At 44.9% G+C, this 15,368-nt stretch overlaps 1 protein-coding gene across 1 annotated transcript; it reads left to right on the top strand.

Moving 5' to 3' along the window:
• Positions 1 to 5,774: 5,774 nt before the first annotated feature.
• Positions 5,775 to 11,404, top strand: NR0B1 (nuclear receptor subfamily 0 group B member 1). Its single transcript, XM_006056295.3, has 2 exons — positions 5,775 to 7,000; positions 11,069 to 11,404. The coding sequence occupies exons 1-2, from the start codon at positions 5,830 to 5,832 to the stop codon at positions 11,311 to 11,313; spliced, it is 1,416 nt and encodes a 471-aa protein (XP_006056357.1). The 5' UTR covers positions 5,775 to 5,829; the 3' UTR covers positions 11,314 to 11,404.
• Positions 11,405 to 15,368: the final 3,964 nt, after the last annotated feature.

Here is a 15,368-nt window from a genome sequence, read left to right as displayed (position 1 = left end):
TGAGCAGATGAGTCATTATTCTAGCTCAGCAACCATGTGACCCCTCAGGCAACAGATTACCTTCTTCGTAGCTCATCTGAAGGAAATAAATAATGATGACTTGATCTTCTTTAGGGGTTTCATGAGTCAGCAGCTAGAGCCTATTAATTCTTCCATCAAGAGAGCTTTCAACATTCTGAGTCCTGGAAAAGAAGAGGAGGGAGGTTATCTCTTGGATTTTATCAGCCACTATCTTCCTACATGGTGTTTACCCCATATTTACATTGAAAAGTAAGGAAAACACTACTGTTACTCCCTAGCACCTGTTTACTGAAGGAACTGAGCTCCGAGGCATTTCAGCTCTTTTCAGTCTGTATTGAAAATTCCTATCACGTTTCAGATCACCATGCCTTCCCAGGTCAAGAGCTGCTCACTGTGCAAAGGTCAGTTTACAATTTTACCCAGCTTTATCCCCACCTGTACTTCCCTCCTCCATCCTTTAGTGAACACTACATTACTTTGAAGTTGAAGGTTGCACTGGGGCAGGCAGAGTAGCTTTACTCCCACCCTGAGTTGAAACAGATAAAGGATTCTACAGAGCAGGTGTTCAATGGACCAAGGTCATCGAACAATGACTCAGTGTAAATATTCAAACTGCAGTTGCAGACAAACTCAGTACATGACAGTTGCAGCTGATGAGTGTCCTTTTGTCTAGCTGTCACCGTGGCCTGAGGACACAGAACAAATCAAATGAAGACGCCTGTGCCTGCCTTGGAAGGTTATGTCTTCACTAACTCTGTAGCAAGCGGCCGGCTGGCATAACTTGATGGGGATCTCTGCAATTGTTTGGATGATTTTGTTTCTTAGAAACTATTTGTTCAGGGGGAAAAAAATGGAAAGTGGAGAGATGAAGTCACTTTTCTTCTGACATTTCCAAGGATGAATACGTATGAAGGACAAGCAGGCAATCTCTCCTTTTTGCCGTCAATCCCAAGAACCAAGAAAGTCCTTCAGAGTTGGTGAACAAGTGAGAAAGTCAGAAGACTGATCCCGGGAAAGAAGAGGAATTATCACCAATAGATTACAAGTTCATGGTTCTCAGAACTGCACTGGAGTTTCAATTTGAGACAAAGCCTCAAAGTCAAAGTCAAAGGCATCAAATACCAGCAGGGTGCAGATGATTAAAGTCACAAAGAATGGGTTTAAGTTACTAGGATTTAAAAAATAAATAGTTGATCAGATGAAAAAGTTTTAGAAAACTCGAATTATATGTGGCTAGGATATGTATATAAAAGAATTTATAGCATTTTTTCTGGTTTCATAGCTGAAAAGGCTAACAAAATGTTAAATGCTTTCCTCAGTGTGAAATCATTAGGAAATAAATAAGTGTAAAGTTCTCATAACTCTGAACTTAATGAGGGTTAAGTTACTTTATATTTTCAATGTAGTGAAAAGGTCAGCAAACATTTCGGTAAAGGGCTATACTGAGACAGAAATAAGAAGAACCCTTAAAGGACTTACACCAGCTGAGCACATTAATAGTGGTTTACAGAACTGATCCCCATTTCACAATGGTAAGGCTGAAATTAAATGATTTGTTCAATGTTATATCTTTAGGGTGGAAGGGTCCAAATAAAGTCATGTCTTTCGGCTGTTAACTCAGTTCTGTTTTAACTTTACCACAGCATGTGTAGCACTCTGTGTACCAAAATCGGGAGAGGGGTCCAAATAGGAACGTGAAAAGATGCTCAACATCATCAATTATTAGAGAAATGCAAACCACAGCTACTCTGATAAATCTCACATCAGTCAGAATGGACATCATCAAAAAGTCTGCAAATAACAAATGCTGGAGAGGATATGGAGAAAAGGGAACCCTCCTTCACTGTGGTGGGATTTTAAAGTTGGTGCAGCCACTGTGGAAAACAGTATGGAGGTTCGTCAAAAAATCTAAAAACAGAATTACTGTATGATCCAGCAATCCCACTCTTGGGCACATATCCAGACAAAACTATAATTCAAACAGATACAGCAACCCTGTTTATAATCAGCACTATTTATAACAGCCAAGACATGGATGCAACCTAAATGTCTATCAACAGAGGAATGGATAAAGAAGATGTGGTACATATATACATTGGAATACTACTCAACCAATAAAAAGAACAAAATAATGGCATTTGCAGCAATGTGGAGGGACCTAGAGATTGTTGCACGGAGGGAATTCAGACAGAGAAAGACAAATACCATGTGATACCACTTGTATGTAGAACCTCATATATGACACAAATGGACATATCTCTGAAACAGAAACAGAATCACGAACATAGAGACTAGACTGATGGCTGCCAAGTGGGAAGGGAAAGGGGAGGGAAGGATTGGGAGTTTGTGATTAGCAGATGCAAACCATTACACATGGAATGGATCAACAACAAGGTCCCACTGTATAGCACAGGGAACTGTATTCAGTATCTTCTGACAAACTATAATGGAAGAGAATATGAAAAAAAAATGTGTGTGTATATATATACACACACACACACAAACATATGAGTCACTTTGCTGTATAGCAGTAATTAACACAACATTGGAAATCAACTATATTTGAATAAAGTTTTTTTTTTTTTTACAATTTTAAGAAGGCCTCCAGAAAGTTCTGAGTCCAGTGGGGCTCCTCCTAACCTTTCCTCCCTCCAGGCTGAGTGCAGCCACAGTTGTGTGGGAATGTTTGCCCTCTGTGTTGAGAGTAGGAGCTGCAGCCTTCTCCTTGTTCTCTCAAGATACAGTTGGCCAACACATATAATTTCAAGCACCTACTGTCTGCCAGACGTTCTAGTTGCTGGGATACAGTGTGGCTGACTCCTTTCCCTCTACTAGTTGAGGTAGGCAATCAACAAGCATCAAATAACTAAATCAATCAATCACATCCAATTTTGATCACTGTTAGGAAGAAAATAAAACAGAACACCATAAAAAGTCACTAGCAGTGGTAATGTAAGGAGGGGACAGAAGCAGGCTGGGTTATTCAGAGAGGCTGGTTGGCGCATTCGTCAGGCAGGAAGATCGCTGAAGCAGCAGTAACAATACCCCAAACAGTAACTTGAATATTGGAAACATGTGATGAGGTAATATTTCCAATATATGTTATTGTGGTGGACCAAGTGATCCACCCAGTGTTTTGAATCTGGGCCAAGAAATGTGGACAGGCAGAAAAGAAGGAGACAATCTCAGGGTTCGGGGTGAGGGTGGGCTTCCCTGGGACAGAGAGAATAAGGATGGCACTGGGATGGTATTACCTCTTAACCCTGAAGAAGTGAAGTGAAAGTCACTCAGTCATGTTTGACCCTTTGCTACTCCATGGACTATACAGTCCATGGAATTCTCCAGGCCAGAATACTGGAGTGGGTAGCCTCTCCCTTCAGGGGAGATCTTCCCAACCCAGGGATCGAACCCAGGTCTCCAGCATTGCAGGCTATTCTTTACCAGCTGAGCCACAAGGGAAGCCCAAGAATACTGGAGTGGGTAGCCTATCCCTTCTCCAGTGGATCTTCCCCACCCAGGAATCAAACCGGGGTCTCCTGCATTGCAGGTGGATTCTTTACCAACTGAGCTATCAGGGAAGCCATAAACTTCTCTCATATTATCTTAAAAAGGGAGAGGCAATACATCCAAGACTTAGGTACCAGGCAAATATTTTATATGAATTAACTCACATAGGAGGATTACTTGATAGAGACTACTGCCCACATTTTACAAATAAGGAAATTGAGGCAGAGGTGGCTTGAGTAACTGTCCTGTGAATGACTAAATAATGCCTCCAATGATGTTCATGTCCTAATCCTCAGCACCTGTGAAGATGTTAGCTAACATGATAAAAGGATGTTCTTCAAATGTGATTTAATTATGAACTTTGCCATGGAGAGATTATTTGGGATATTCTGGATTTGCCCAATGTAATTATAAGGTTCCTTATAAGAGTCAGAAAGGAAATGGAAGCCAAAGGTAGGAGTGATGTGGCAAGGAGCCAAAGAATATAAGGAGCTTCTAGAAGCTGGAAAAGGCAAGAAAACAGATTCTCTCCTCTGGCCTCTACAAGGAATTTCACCTTGATTTTAGTCCAGTGAAACTGATTTCAGACTTCCGGCCTCCAGAACTGTGTGTATGTGTGTGTGTGAAAGTCTCAGTAGTGTCCGACTCTTTGCAACCCCACGGACTGTAGCCTGCCATGCTCCTCTGTCCTTGGAATTCTCCAGGCCAGAATACTGGAGTGAGTAGCCATTCCTTTCTCTAGGGGATCTTCCCAACCCAAGGATCAAACCCAGGTCTCCTGCATTGCAGGCAGATTCTTTACCATCTGAGCCACCAGGGAAATTGCCTTAAGTCAACTAAATTGGTGGTAATTTGTTTCAGCAGCAGTAGGAAACTAATACATCGCCCAAGGCCACCAGAGCTTCAGAGTGTCAGGGCCAGAGTTAAAATCAAGGCTATCTGGTGCCAGTGTGAAGATTTAAGCACTGTGTTATATGGCTGCTCACAGGCAGAGTAAAATTTCAGGTTGAATGTAAAATAAGTGTCCCCGAGATTTTCCTCTTATGCTCAGAATTCCACATCTCAGAGAAAGTAAAACCAACCAACCAACCAAACACACACAGAGAGAGCGAAAGCGAGAGCGAGAGAGAGAGACAGAGAGAAACATGGGATCCAATATTCACCTGTCCCCTTACTTCATGTTTTCAGTCATGGACCCAAGAGATCACTAAACAAACTTCCCATTTCAGCAATAAGGAATTTGAGGACTAAGGGACTGTGATTTCAAGTTAACCAGATGGCTGGTGAAGCAATCAGGGGGCAGGTGGTGATGTGGGGCTGCCCATCCCATTGCCTCTAAGGAGCTCGAGCAGAGTCCAGTGGCAAGTGAGGACCAAAGGATCCAGGCTTCCTGTGTTTCTCATTCTTTGCTCAGAAAAGGTGGGAGGAGAAATGTGCACTGCACATCTACCCAATATAATATCGCTAGAAGAACTCAAAGTTCTCTCTGTAGCAACTTTTTAGCCCCTTTTGATTATTATATTCCAAAATATTAGCCACTTTTATACCCTGGTCGCATGGTCCCCAGCTAACACAACAGCTACAACTGAGTGGGAGCTCATGAATATTACTTGAACAAGAAGCTTATGATAGCATCCTTAGACCACTGCTTTTTCAGAATTTAACAGCCACACAAATCCTTTGAGAATCTTGTTAAAATGCAGATTCAGAGTCTAAAATGCAGATTCAGAGTCAGAAGGTCTGGTTGGGGCCTGAGATTGGGCATTTCTACCAAGTTCCCCTTCGACACTGATACTGCTGGTCCATGGTCTGTATTTTTCCAAGTCCCTGAAAATGAGACCTCCCTATCCATAAACAAAATGTAAGTCCTGCAAAGTTTGGTCATTTAATGTAAGTTTGCAAAGAAGGCATGGAAATAGATTTTTCCCATTTTTGGTAACCCTGTCCTCCCAGTAAAGGGAGTCAATGAGACGCCAGAGTTCAATGGAAAGAGTTGGAAGCGTGCCCCCAATACCTGCTCCCTGCGCTCAGCTGTCTTCCAGAGGCGGGGAAGGGTGTAATGAGACGAAGGGGGCAAGTGTCCAGGAGCGCCCACGCCTCTTCTCCTCTTCCATTTTCAGCCTGTGAGGTGCATCTGCCCCCTCTGAACCGCCGAGGTCACAGGCGAACACACCCAGCGCCGCGCCCCGCTCCGCGCCTTTGCCCGGGCGGAGACGGCCGACGCGCGTGCGTGCGCGCTCGGTATAAATAGATCGCAGGCGGCGGCCACTGGACAGAGCCAGGCTGCGGGCACCGCGGGCCATGGCGGGCGAGGACCATCAGTGGCAGGGCAGCATCCTGTACAACATGCTCATGAGCGCCAAGCAAGTGCAAGCGACCCCGGAGCCGCCCAAGGCACGGGTGGGGGCCGCGTGCTGGGGCTGCTCCTGTGGCTCTGAGCCCCCGGTGGACAGAGAGGGACTGACCGGTGCGCCGGCCACGGTGCTCCTGTACCGCTGCTGCTTTTGCGGGGAAGACCACCCGCGGCAGGGCAGCATCCTCTACAACCTGCTCATGAACGCCAAGCAAGCGCAGGAGACTCCGGAGGCGCCCGAGGAAGGACTGGGGGGCGCGTGCTGGGGCTGTTCCTGTGGCTCTGAGCCCCCGGCGGGCAGAGAGGGGCTGACCGGTGTGCGGACCACAGTGCTCCTGTACCGCTGCTGCTTCTGCGGGGAAGACCACCCGCGGCAGGGCAGCATTCTGTACAGCTTGCTCACCAGCGCCAAGCAGACGCACGTGGAGCCGGAAGCTCCCGAGGCACGGCCGGGGGGCGCGTGGTGGGACAGCTCTTACAGCTCGCGGAGGCTAGGGGGCCGAGAGGAACTGCAGGGCGGGCAGGCTGGTGCGCTCCCGTGCCGCCGCTGCTTTTGCGGCGAAGACCACCCGCGGCTGGGCAGCCTCCCCTGCCACGTGCCCCCGGGCGCCAAGCCGACGGACTTGGCTCGAGAGGCACCGCCGGGGACCCCCTGGTGGGACCCCGCGCGCGGCGTGCGGCGGCGGGTGACCCTCAAGAGCCCACAGGTGGTCTGCGAGGCCGCCTCGGCGGGCCTGTTGAAGACGCTGCGTTTCGTCAAGTACTTGCCCTGCTTCCAGGTGCTCCCCCTGGACCAGCAGCTAGTGCTGCTGCGCAGCTGCTGGGCGCCGCTGCTCATGCTGGAACTGGCCCAGGACCGCTTGAACTTTGAGACGGTGGAGACCTCTGAGGCCAGCCTGCTGCAGAGCATCCTCGCCACCAGGCGGCGGGAGACCGCGGGCAACGAGCCACCGCCCCAACCCCCACTGCTGCCGCACTCGGTCCTGCCGCTGGAGGCCGAGTATTTGCCGTCGGCCGCCGAGGTCCAAACCATCAAGGGCTTCCTTGCCAAGTGCCGGAGCCTGGATATAACTACCAAGGAGTACGCCTACCTCAAGGGGACCGTACTCTTCAACCCGGGTAAGGGCGCCGGCCTCGGCTCTGGCTTTTCTCCGCAGTACCTACCCCGGGGCGCAGACGAAGAGCTTTCAGTTAGGGGAGTTTGAGGGTGCACAAGTGAGGAATCATGACTAACTCAGCAGAGATAGGGGAGTTCCGGAAACCCATTCCTTGTGAGGGGCAGCCGAGAGGAGGAGGGGGGCTATTTGCTAAGGTTGGTACTTGATCTCTCGACACCTTTTTGTTACCACAGAAAAGTTTGTGGCTTGGGGGACTTGGCTATATTCCTTGTCAAATCTTCTAAATCCGGTAGCGTACTTTTAAAAAAGAAAATAAAGTTTGTGTTCACTGCAAATTCTGCAACGTCTGTTTGTGAAACTCAGCTCTGAAATTTACCAGAGGCTTTTTTTGTCGGCGGAAGTCTGTTAAGGCTGGCAAGAAAAGAAACATTTGTTAAGGATCCATAGAGAGACCATCCCCTGGGGGGAACTGGCAGGAAGGACACTGGACTCAGTGTTTCGTGGGTCTGCCTCTGAGCGGTCATTTTAATGGTCCTAAGTAGTTGAACTATCTCATCGTCTGAATGTGACAGGTTAGCAAAGGGATAGGAAAAAGACATGTTCAGGACTGCAAGCAGGAGCGCTGTTTTAGAGCCTTTAGATACCTTGTGGCTGTTTAGTCACTAAGTCATTCGGACTCTTGCGACCTGCCGGGCTCCTCTGTCCATGGGATTTCCCAGGCCAGAATACTGGAGGGGGTTGCCATCTCTTTCTCTTAGATACCCTAGAGACCTCCTTGTCAACCCCCTGGGCCTCTCCCTCTTCCTCCATCCCTTTGGCAGATTAGGTAGTCCAGTTGCAAGCGACCTTACTCCAAAGTAAATGGCCACTGAGTTGTGGCACATGAGTCTCCTGGGCCCAAGGGGATGTCCACTGCCCCACTCTCAGGGTGCCTGTTGGGTGCTGAACACTGCCCCGCTAAGCACAACCAAATCATCCAAGAACATCTCCCTGGACAGCCCAGCACTCTGTCTCGAGTGTGTCCTACTACTAGAGTCATCTTTGACCAGCATCCTTCCAAGAGGTTGGTGGGTGGGCAGGAAATTTTCAGATAGCTTGAGACGGGATAGTTTTCACCATGCTCCCACTACATCCTTTATCCTGACACCAGGCGTCTTGCTGTCATGTCCTTGGGGTTATGTCCTTGCTTCCTACCTAGCATGTTTGAAGTGGTCAGGAACAGTATTTAATGGGATGATAATTCAGACCTCACATTTCAGGACTTAGAGACCTCAGCTTATTCCAGTGATCATTATAGGTTACCTTTTGCTTACACCACTGTTTTCCAAACTTGCCTGTGCTCTTGAGGGTGGGGGTCATTCAAAATCTTTCCAGGTTCTTCCTCTGGAAGTTCTGATTCAGTAGCTCTGGTACAAGGTTTGCAAATGTGCATCCATAGTAATGGATTCTCACGTGGTTCTTAAGATCGTTGGGAAGACTGTTTTCTTGCTCCTTCAGACATGTTATTAGACATCTACCATGTGCTTTGTTCTGCTGGAATAAAAAGGTAAGACAAGCCCTAAGCTTTCAGAAGTTTACATCCCACTGCCTTACCTTTTCCTCCACCCTGTTTTGCGTCCCTTATTCTTCCCCTGCTTTTCTGAATTCTCTCTCAAATCCACCCAAGTTGGGTATGCTTTAAATACAAATATACTTTATCTGGGGAAAAGTACTGCCTGCTAAGTGTGTGGCCTTTCTTTGGTGTTTATCATTTTGTATCCCCTGATCTTTATGTTTAAAAATGTCCCTCCCCCCTCCCATGGAGTCCATCAATCTGCTTTTCTTTCCTCAAATTACTTTCAAGGCAGGTCTTGGTGGAGCAGCGGGGGCAGGGTGGGGGGGGGAGCACTTTTAGAGGAGGATGGAGGAAGAGGAGTGTGGTATGAAAGCAGAGAAGAGTAGAGTTCACAAGATGAAGTTTTAATAAACCATGAATTTAGACCTGGTGGAGCTTCCAAGTTTTGGTGGTTTCATGCAAGCTTCTTTTGAAGCTAGAGGAACCCAGTGGGCTACAGTCCATGGGGTCGCAAGAGAGTCAGACATGACTTAGCAACTAAACAACAGAACAACATGAATGGAATCCCAGTGCAGTAAAATTGGGTCTCAAGCCTGGATAATGAACTGTAGGTAGTAGGGGATGGTAATGTATGGACTGGGGTAATCAGAATTGGAATATGGATTATAGATGTTGCACTATTTTTGTTCTCATCGATCAGATTTGATACTTGCCTATAATAGAAATAACTTGCCTATTGCCAGTATTTTTTTTTTAAAAGAACACTGGCTGGTTCTGTTACTCTGACAATGAGCATGATGCTTTTAAAATACTTTGCTGTTGGATTCATAGAAAATGGGAAGGAAAATGATTACAATAATCAACACCATTTACACTGAATGGTAAATTGGTACTTACTTAAATACAAGTTAAAGAGTTTACAGTAATAGTCCAGTAATAGTACCATTGTGTAGGATTAAAGGACTTTTAAAAGCAACTCCTCTTACCACCCTCTTTGTAAAACCTAACAGGCATTTAATCTTCCCTGTATTGTATTTCATTCTATTTTACTTGGGTCGCAATGGCAACCCACTCCAGTGTTCTTGCCTGGAGAATCCCAGTGATGGGGGAGCCTGGTGGGCTGCCATCTATGGGGTCGCACAGAGTCTGACAGGACTGAAGTGACTTAGCAGCAGCAGCAGGTTGTATTTGAAAAGTTACTTTTGTACCATGTTGCAATCAATGATGTTTTCATGCTTACTCTTTAACCCTTTAAAGACTGCTTAAGAGCCTTTTGGAATGCTCATTAGAATCCATTTTTAAAAGATTTTTTTGATGTGGACCATTTTTAAAGTCTTTATTGAATTTGTTACAATACTGTTTCTGTTTTATGTTTTTGTTTTTTGGCCAGGAGAATGTGAGATCTTAGCTCCCCAGCCAGGGGTGCACACCCACAAACCCCTGCACTGAAAGGCAAAGTCTTAATCACTGGACCACCAGGGAAGTCCCTGGAATCACTTTTTTAAAAACCTTCCCCAATACAGAAATCATGGTACGATGAACTAAGTGGCCAGTATTAACTCTTAAATTATTATGGGACTCCAGACTAAAATCAGCCTGCAGGCAAATAATTAAAATGAGACTGTCAGTCACAGTTGACAGCTGTGAAGTCCACCACCATGTGCTGTAATCATTACAGTGGTGGGAAATTCAAGGGAGGATGGTGAAATATTAGCTGGCAAAACTTCTCACTTTATACTAAGGCCCATTTCCTACAGGTAAAATGTAAGGTGCACACTTCTTGAAATAATTTTAATGTCTTTGTATGTGCATAGAGAGTGAACTGGAGCAGTGCTATTCATTAAACTATATTCAACTGTCCTACTGAGTTAAATATGCATTTGGCTTAGGACCAGCAATTTTTGAATATGAGCATACAAACATAGTGACTATTAAATAAGCCACATGATGTTTCCTTCTTGGAGGCTTTGCTCCTAAAACCTTAGAACTGGTTTGGCACTTTCTTTGTTGAAAAGAACTTTTAACCAGGAAGCTTGAGCATTGTTTTAGTTGGTGTGTGTATGTGCTCAGTTACTTCAGTTGTGTACAACTGTTTGTAACCCCACAAGTGTAGCCCGCCAGGCTCCTCTGTCCATGGGATTTCCCAGGCAAGAACACTGGAGTGGGTCGTCATGTCCTTCTCCAGGGGATCTTCCCAACCTGGGAATCTTCCCAACCCAGGGATCAAACTCGAGTCTCCTGCACTGTTAGGCGGATTCTTTACCACTGAGCCACCTGAGAAGCACCCCCCCCATCCCTAAATATCATTTGTTTTTCACTTAGTCATGTCCAACTCTTTGTGACCCCATGGACTGCAGCATGCCAGGCTCCTCTGTCCATGGGATTTCCCAGGTGAGAATATTAGAGTGGGTTGTCATTTCCTCAAGGAGGCAAAAGGATCTATTGAAAAATCTAGTCAAGGGTTCTGAGTGAGTGTTTCTAAACAAGATATTTTCTGCCGTTTTTCTCCTGCAGACCTGCCAGGCCTGCAGTGCGTGAAGTACATCCAGGGACTTCAGTGGGGAACTCAACAGATACTGAGCGAACACGTCAGGATGACACATGGGGTGTACCGAGCCAGGTTTGCCGAACTGAACAGTGCCCTCTTCCTTCTGAGATTCATCAGTGCCAACACCCTGGCTGAACTGTTCTTCAGGCCCATCATTGGCACAGTCAGTATGGATGATATGATGCTGGAGATGCTCTGTGCAAAGTTGTGAAGGCACGCAGGCCACACATGTGCTGTTCACCATGAAGCACAATGGAGCAGCTATGGGCAGAAGTGTAAAATAAAGTTTCTTATTATTTTTACACACAGTATTTTTGTAGTCCGTTAAAGAAAAACTCTAGTTACAGACGATTAGAAAATCCTCTGTTCCATGCTGCATCACTGCAAAGGAGTGTTTCCCAACAGGAAATGCATCTCTGTACATCTTTTAAAGACAGAGCAGGGGGTTTGCACTCATAACTATTTTTATCATAGTCTCTCCATTGAACCTGCTGAAATCAAATTTGGAACATTAAGTTATAATGTTAAGTTGTTAACCACTCATTTGGTTGCGAAAAGGTTCATCAGGGTTTAAGGACAGCTGCAAAAAATACTAAAGACCTAGGCAATGTAAACAAAAATTACTTTTGTAGGTTTGCTCTCTCTGCCATTCCCATTAGCTGTGGGGAAGACTGTCTTTGTACAAAGTCTAGTGGAAATCTCTGATCAGAGAGGTACCTGAAAGTGAAATAGGAGGTTTTTCAGAGTTTTAGTGTGGGATTTTTCTGTACACAGTAAATAAAGTTCAGGAAACTTATATTCTATAAGGAGGCTCTATGGTTCCAGAAAATCAACATCATTCTAAATCCCCAATTATATCTCACCTTTTAGATGCATTACATATATAACTGTCACATTGAATGAGCATGGTATGAAATATAAAGTGACTTTATCATTGGCTTCTGCTGCCCCTTTAAATGCAGTCAATGAAGCTAGTTCTTCCTTGTCCCTGGATAAAATTTAGGGCACTGAATGTTTATTCACATAGGTAATAAATGGCTCATCAGTGATTAATACATCTAGTCCAGGTTAATAACCCATTGCAAGGACTCTTGAAATTTCTTTTGTGCAAACTTCTTTGGCAGCGTGATACATCTATGGACATCTTCTCAGAATGAGGCTCTTGATAATGCAGCAAATAAAATAGTTAGGATTCCAAAGAAAATGAGTTATGTCAAAAGATAGTATTAAGAATGTTAAACTTTCTGCTGTACAGCAGAGTGACTCAGGTATACACAGATACATTCCTTTTTATACTCTTCTCCATTATGGTTTATCCCATTATTAAATACAGCTCCCTGTGCTATTTAATAGAAACTTGTTGTCCATCCATCCTATAAATCAACTACACTTCAATAGAAACATTATATTTTAAAAAATATTTTGAAATGTATGTTCCTTTACACATTAAAAAACTATCTGGTGGCAGGTCTCATATCTAAATTTTAGGGCAGTGATCAATACAATTGAAATTTGAAAATAATCTACATCTATAATGTGATAAGAAAATATTTGAGACATCCTTTGGTGGCTGCGTTGGGAGGCCCCAAGATCACCATCCCACTCAGGGATCTGCCAGGTCTCTTGGGCCTCTGCCTAGAGTTGTCTTTAGGGCTAAGACTTACACAGAGATGTGGTAAGGATATACAGGCAGATCGTAAGGGGAAAAGACACAGGAAGAGCCTGGGGGAATCCACATGTAGGGTTCCTTTTGCTCTCCCCCTCCCTTGGGGGATCACAAGCATGCTTTTCCTAGCAATAAAAATTCAGCAATGTGTGTGTGGTATCTCTGCCCACAGAAGCCCTTTGAGACTCAGAATTTAGGGTTTCTCTTGAGGGCTAGTCACATGGTCACCCTTGACCTAAGAGGGACCAAAATCCCAAATACACAGAAAAGAAGCAGGGGCTCAGCATAAACCCCATTGTTGGCATCAACTGTCTAGGCCCAGAGAGCCACTCCTATGAGTTAGGGAAAGGAGGGAAGAGAATGCTCCCTAAACCAAAGTTCCCAGATGTCAGCCAAGGGCCAACCCTGCAAGCAGGTCCTTCTAGATAGCAATCTCACTCTTGCTCTGTGAACTTGTCTTCACAATCCACTCCCTTGGCTGAGGAATCTTTACAGAATTATGATCAGTAGAACCCAACACATCAGGGAGAGGCCAACCTGTAGAAGTGATCTCTACAAAGCCAGTTAAAGCACACCCCATTACCCAAAAAGGTCTATCTTAGAAAGCCAAGGCCCTTCCTCTATAACTTTCTGTCTGAACCTTTTTTTTTTAAAGCTGGCCAGAGACATCAATTCAGGGCCTAGCATAGCTCTGAGCAGGGAGGAGAGGCTAACCCCAAAGCCCTGCAGTGGCACAATCGTCAGGGCACACATCCAAGACATTGAATCCCTGACTGCACATGTGTCCCCTGCAAACAGAATTTCTGATGTTCTGGCACACCACAGAGGACATGCAGGGGACAGGCAGGACGAGCTCATAGTGTCCCCAGAGTGGCTTCCCACCATGGTTCCTCTTGTCCTCTGGTTCTCAAACTGTATGATTCAGAAGTCATTCAGTTCAGTCCTTGCTCTCAGAAGGACTGCCTGAGGTGGTCTATTCCAAAGTTTTGCCGATAACGCCAGTTCATCACCTGCCAAAGGGTGAACTGCATTTGGAAGTAGAGAGTGGGGATGGCAAAAGAGGCAGGCCCTCTCAAGTCAGTCATAAGCCATCTGGGCATGGCCGCCCATCTGAATCTGACTCACTCCCACAGCAGCTTGCTAGGTAGCCCTAAGGAATGTTTTTTTCTTCAGAAAGAACGTAAAGCTCCCAGAAGCAGTTCTGAAAAGCAAAGATCCTGAATGCCTCACCCCAACCCTGTGCCTACTTAGGTGTTGAAGGTTTCTTGTTCCACATCTCTACTGTTAGAAGATCTGTGAGCCCAATCACCAATCCTAACTTTACACTTTTTCCTAACTAGTTCTTTTTGCTCCAGACCTTTCGCTTGTGAGAGGGACACAAGCATTTTCACAGAACATTTTTACAACTTAAACAAAAAGACACATCATATTCAGGAACTAATCAGGGTGAAATTGAAACCAAGTCCGACTAAAACCAAGTGCCCTTACCAAGTTTATGATTACTCTCTCCATCCAAAACTATTTCCTTTCTTGTCCCCTCTGACCTCAATCCTGTGCTAAGTGAACACTAATCGACCAGTTAGATGACTAAAATTGCTGTTGTTAATAACATCATTAATGTAATAAAACTACTATTATAAATATTATCATTAATGTACAAATTCAGCTTATTTCTCCAGGGCAAAATGAACTCATAGACCCCTGAGCCATGGTCCACCTGGCCAGTGATTCATAAACCAGAGACATCCTGACTCCCAAAACCATGGTTCAGAAATGGTCATAAGACAATGATTAATCCCAGCCTTTGTTTCTCCCCTTTAAAACATCCCTAAAGATGTAGTACATATATGCAATGGAACACTACTCATTCATAAAAAAAAAAAATGAAATAATGCCATTTGCAGCAATATGGATGGAACTAGAGATTATCATACTAAGTGAAGTAAGTTAGACAGAGAAAGACAAATACCATATGATATCACTCACATGTGGAATCCAAAATATGACACAAAAAAGATCTTATCTAAGAAATAGACTCACAGCATAGAGAACAGACTTGTTGCCAAGGTGGGTGGGGATGGATTGGGAGTTTGGGATTAACAGACACAAATTATTATATATAGAATGGATAAACAAGGTCCTACTGTGTAGCACAGGAAACAATATTCAATATCCTGTGATAAACCATAGTAGAAAAGAATATGAAAATAATATGTGTGTGTATATGTATATATACACCCTGGTGGCTCAGACAATAAAGAAGCAATGCAGGAGACCTGGGTTCGATTCCTGGGTTGAGAAGATCCCCTGGAGGAGGGCATGCCAACCCACTTCAGTATTCTTGCCTGGAGAATCCCCATGGACAGAGGAGTCTTGTGGGCTACAGTCCATGAGGTCACAAAGAGTTGGGTGTGACTGAGCACAGCACAATGGATAGCTGAATCACTTTGCTATACAGCAGAAATTAACACAACATTGTAAATCAACTCTACAATAAAATAAATTTAAAAATAAAAACATCCCTAGCTCAAAGACAAAGTTGGACAGGATCTGATGCTTGTCTCCTACTCCCTTGTTTGTGTGTGTGTGTGTGTGTGTGA

Source organism: Bubalus bubalis, chromosome X, assembly GCF_019923935.1.
Source record: "Bubalus bubalis isolate 160015118507 breed Murrah chromosome X, NDDB_SH_1, whole genome shotgun sequence".
NCBI lineage: Eukaryota > Metazoa > Chordata > Mammalia > Artiodactyla > Bovidae > Bubalus > Bubalus bubalis.
The sequence above is the reverse complement of the archived record's forward strand: the minus strand, read 5'-3'. Positions and strand labels throughout refer to the sequence as shown.

Bases quoted from the DNA above. Each gene is read 5' to 3' on its own strand.
- NR0B1 (XM_006056295.3), top strand. From the start codon at position 5,830: ATGGCGGGCGAGGACCATCAGTGGCAGGGCAGCATCCTGTACAACATG. The intron at 7,001-11,068 runs GTAAGGGCGCCG...TTTCTCCTGCAG, and splicing joins GACCGTACTCTTCAACCCGG to ACCTGCCAGGCCTGCAGTGC.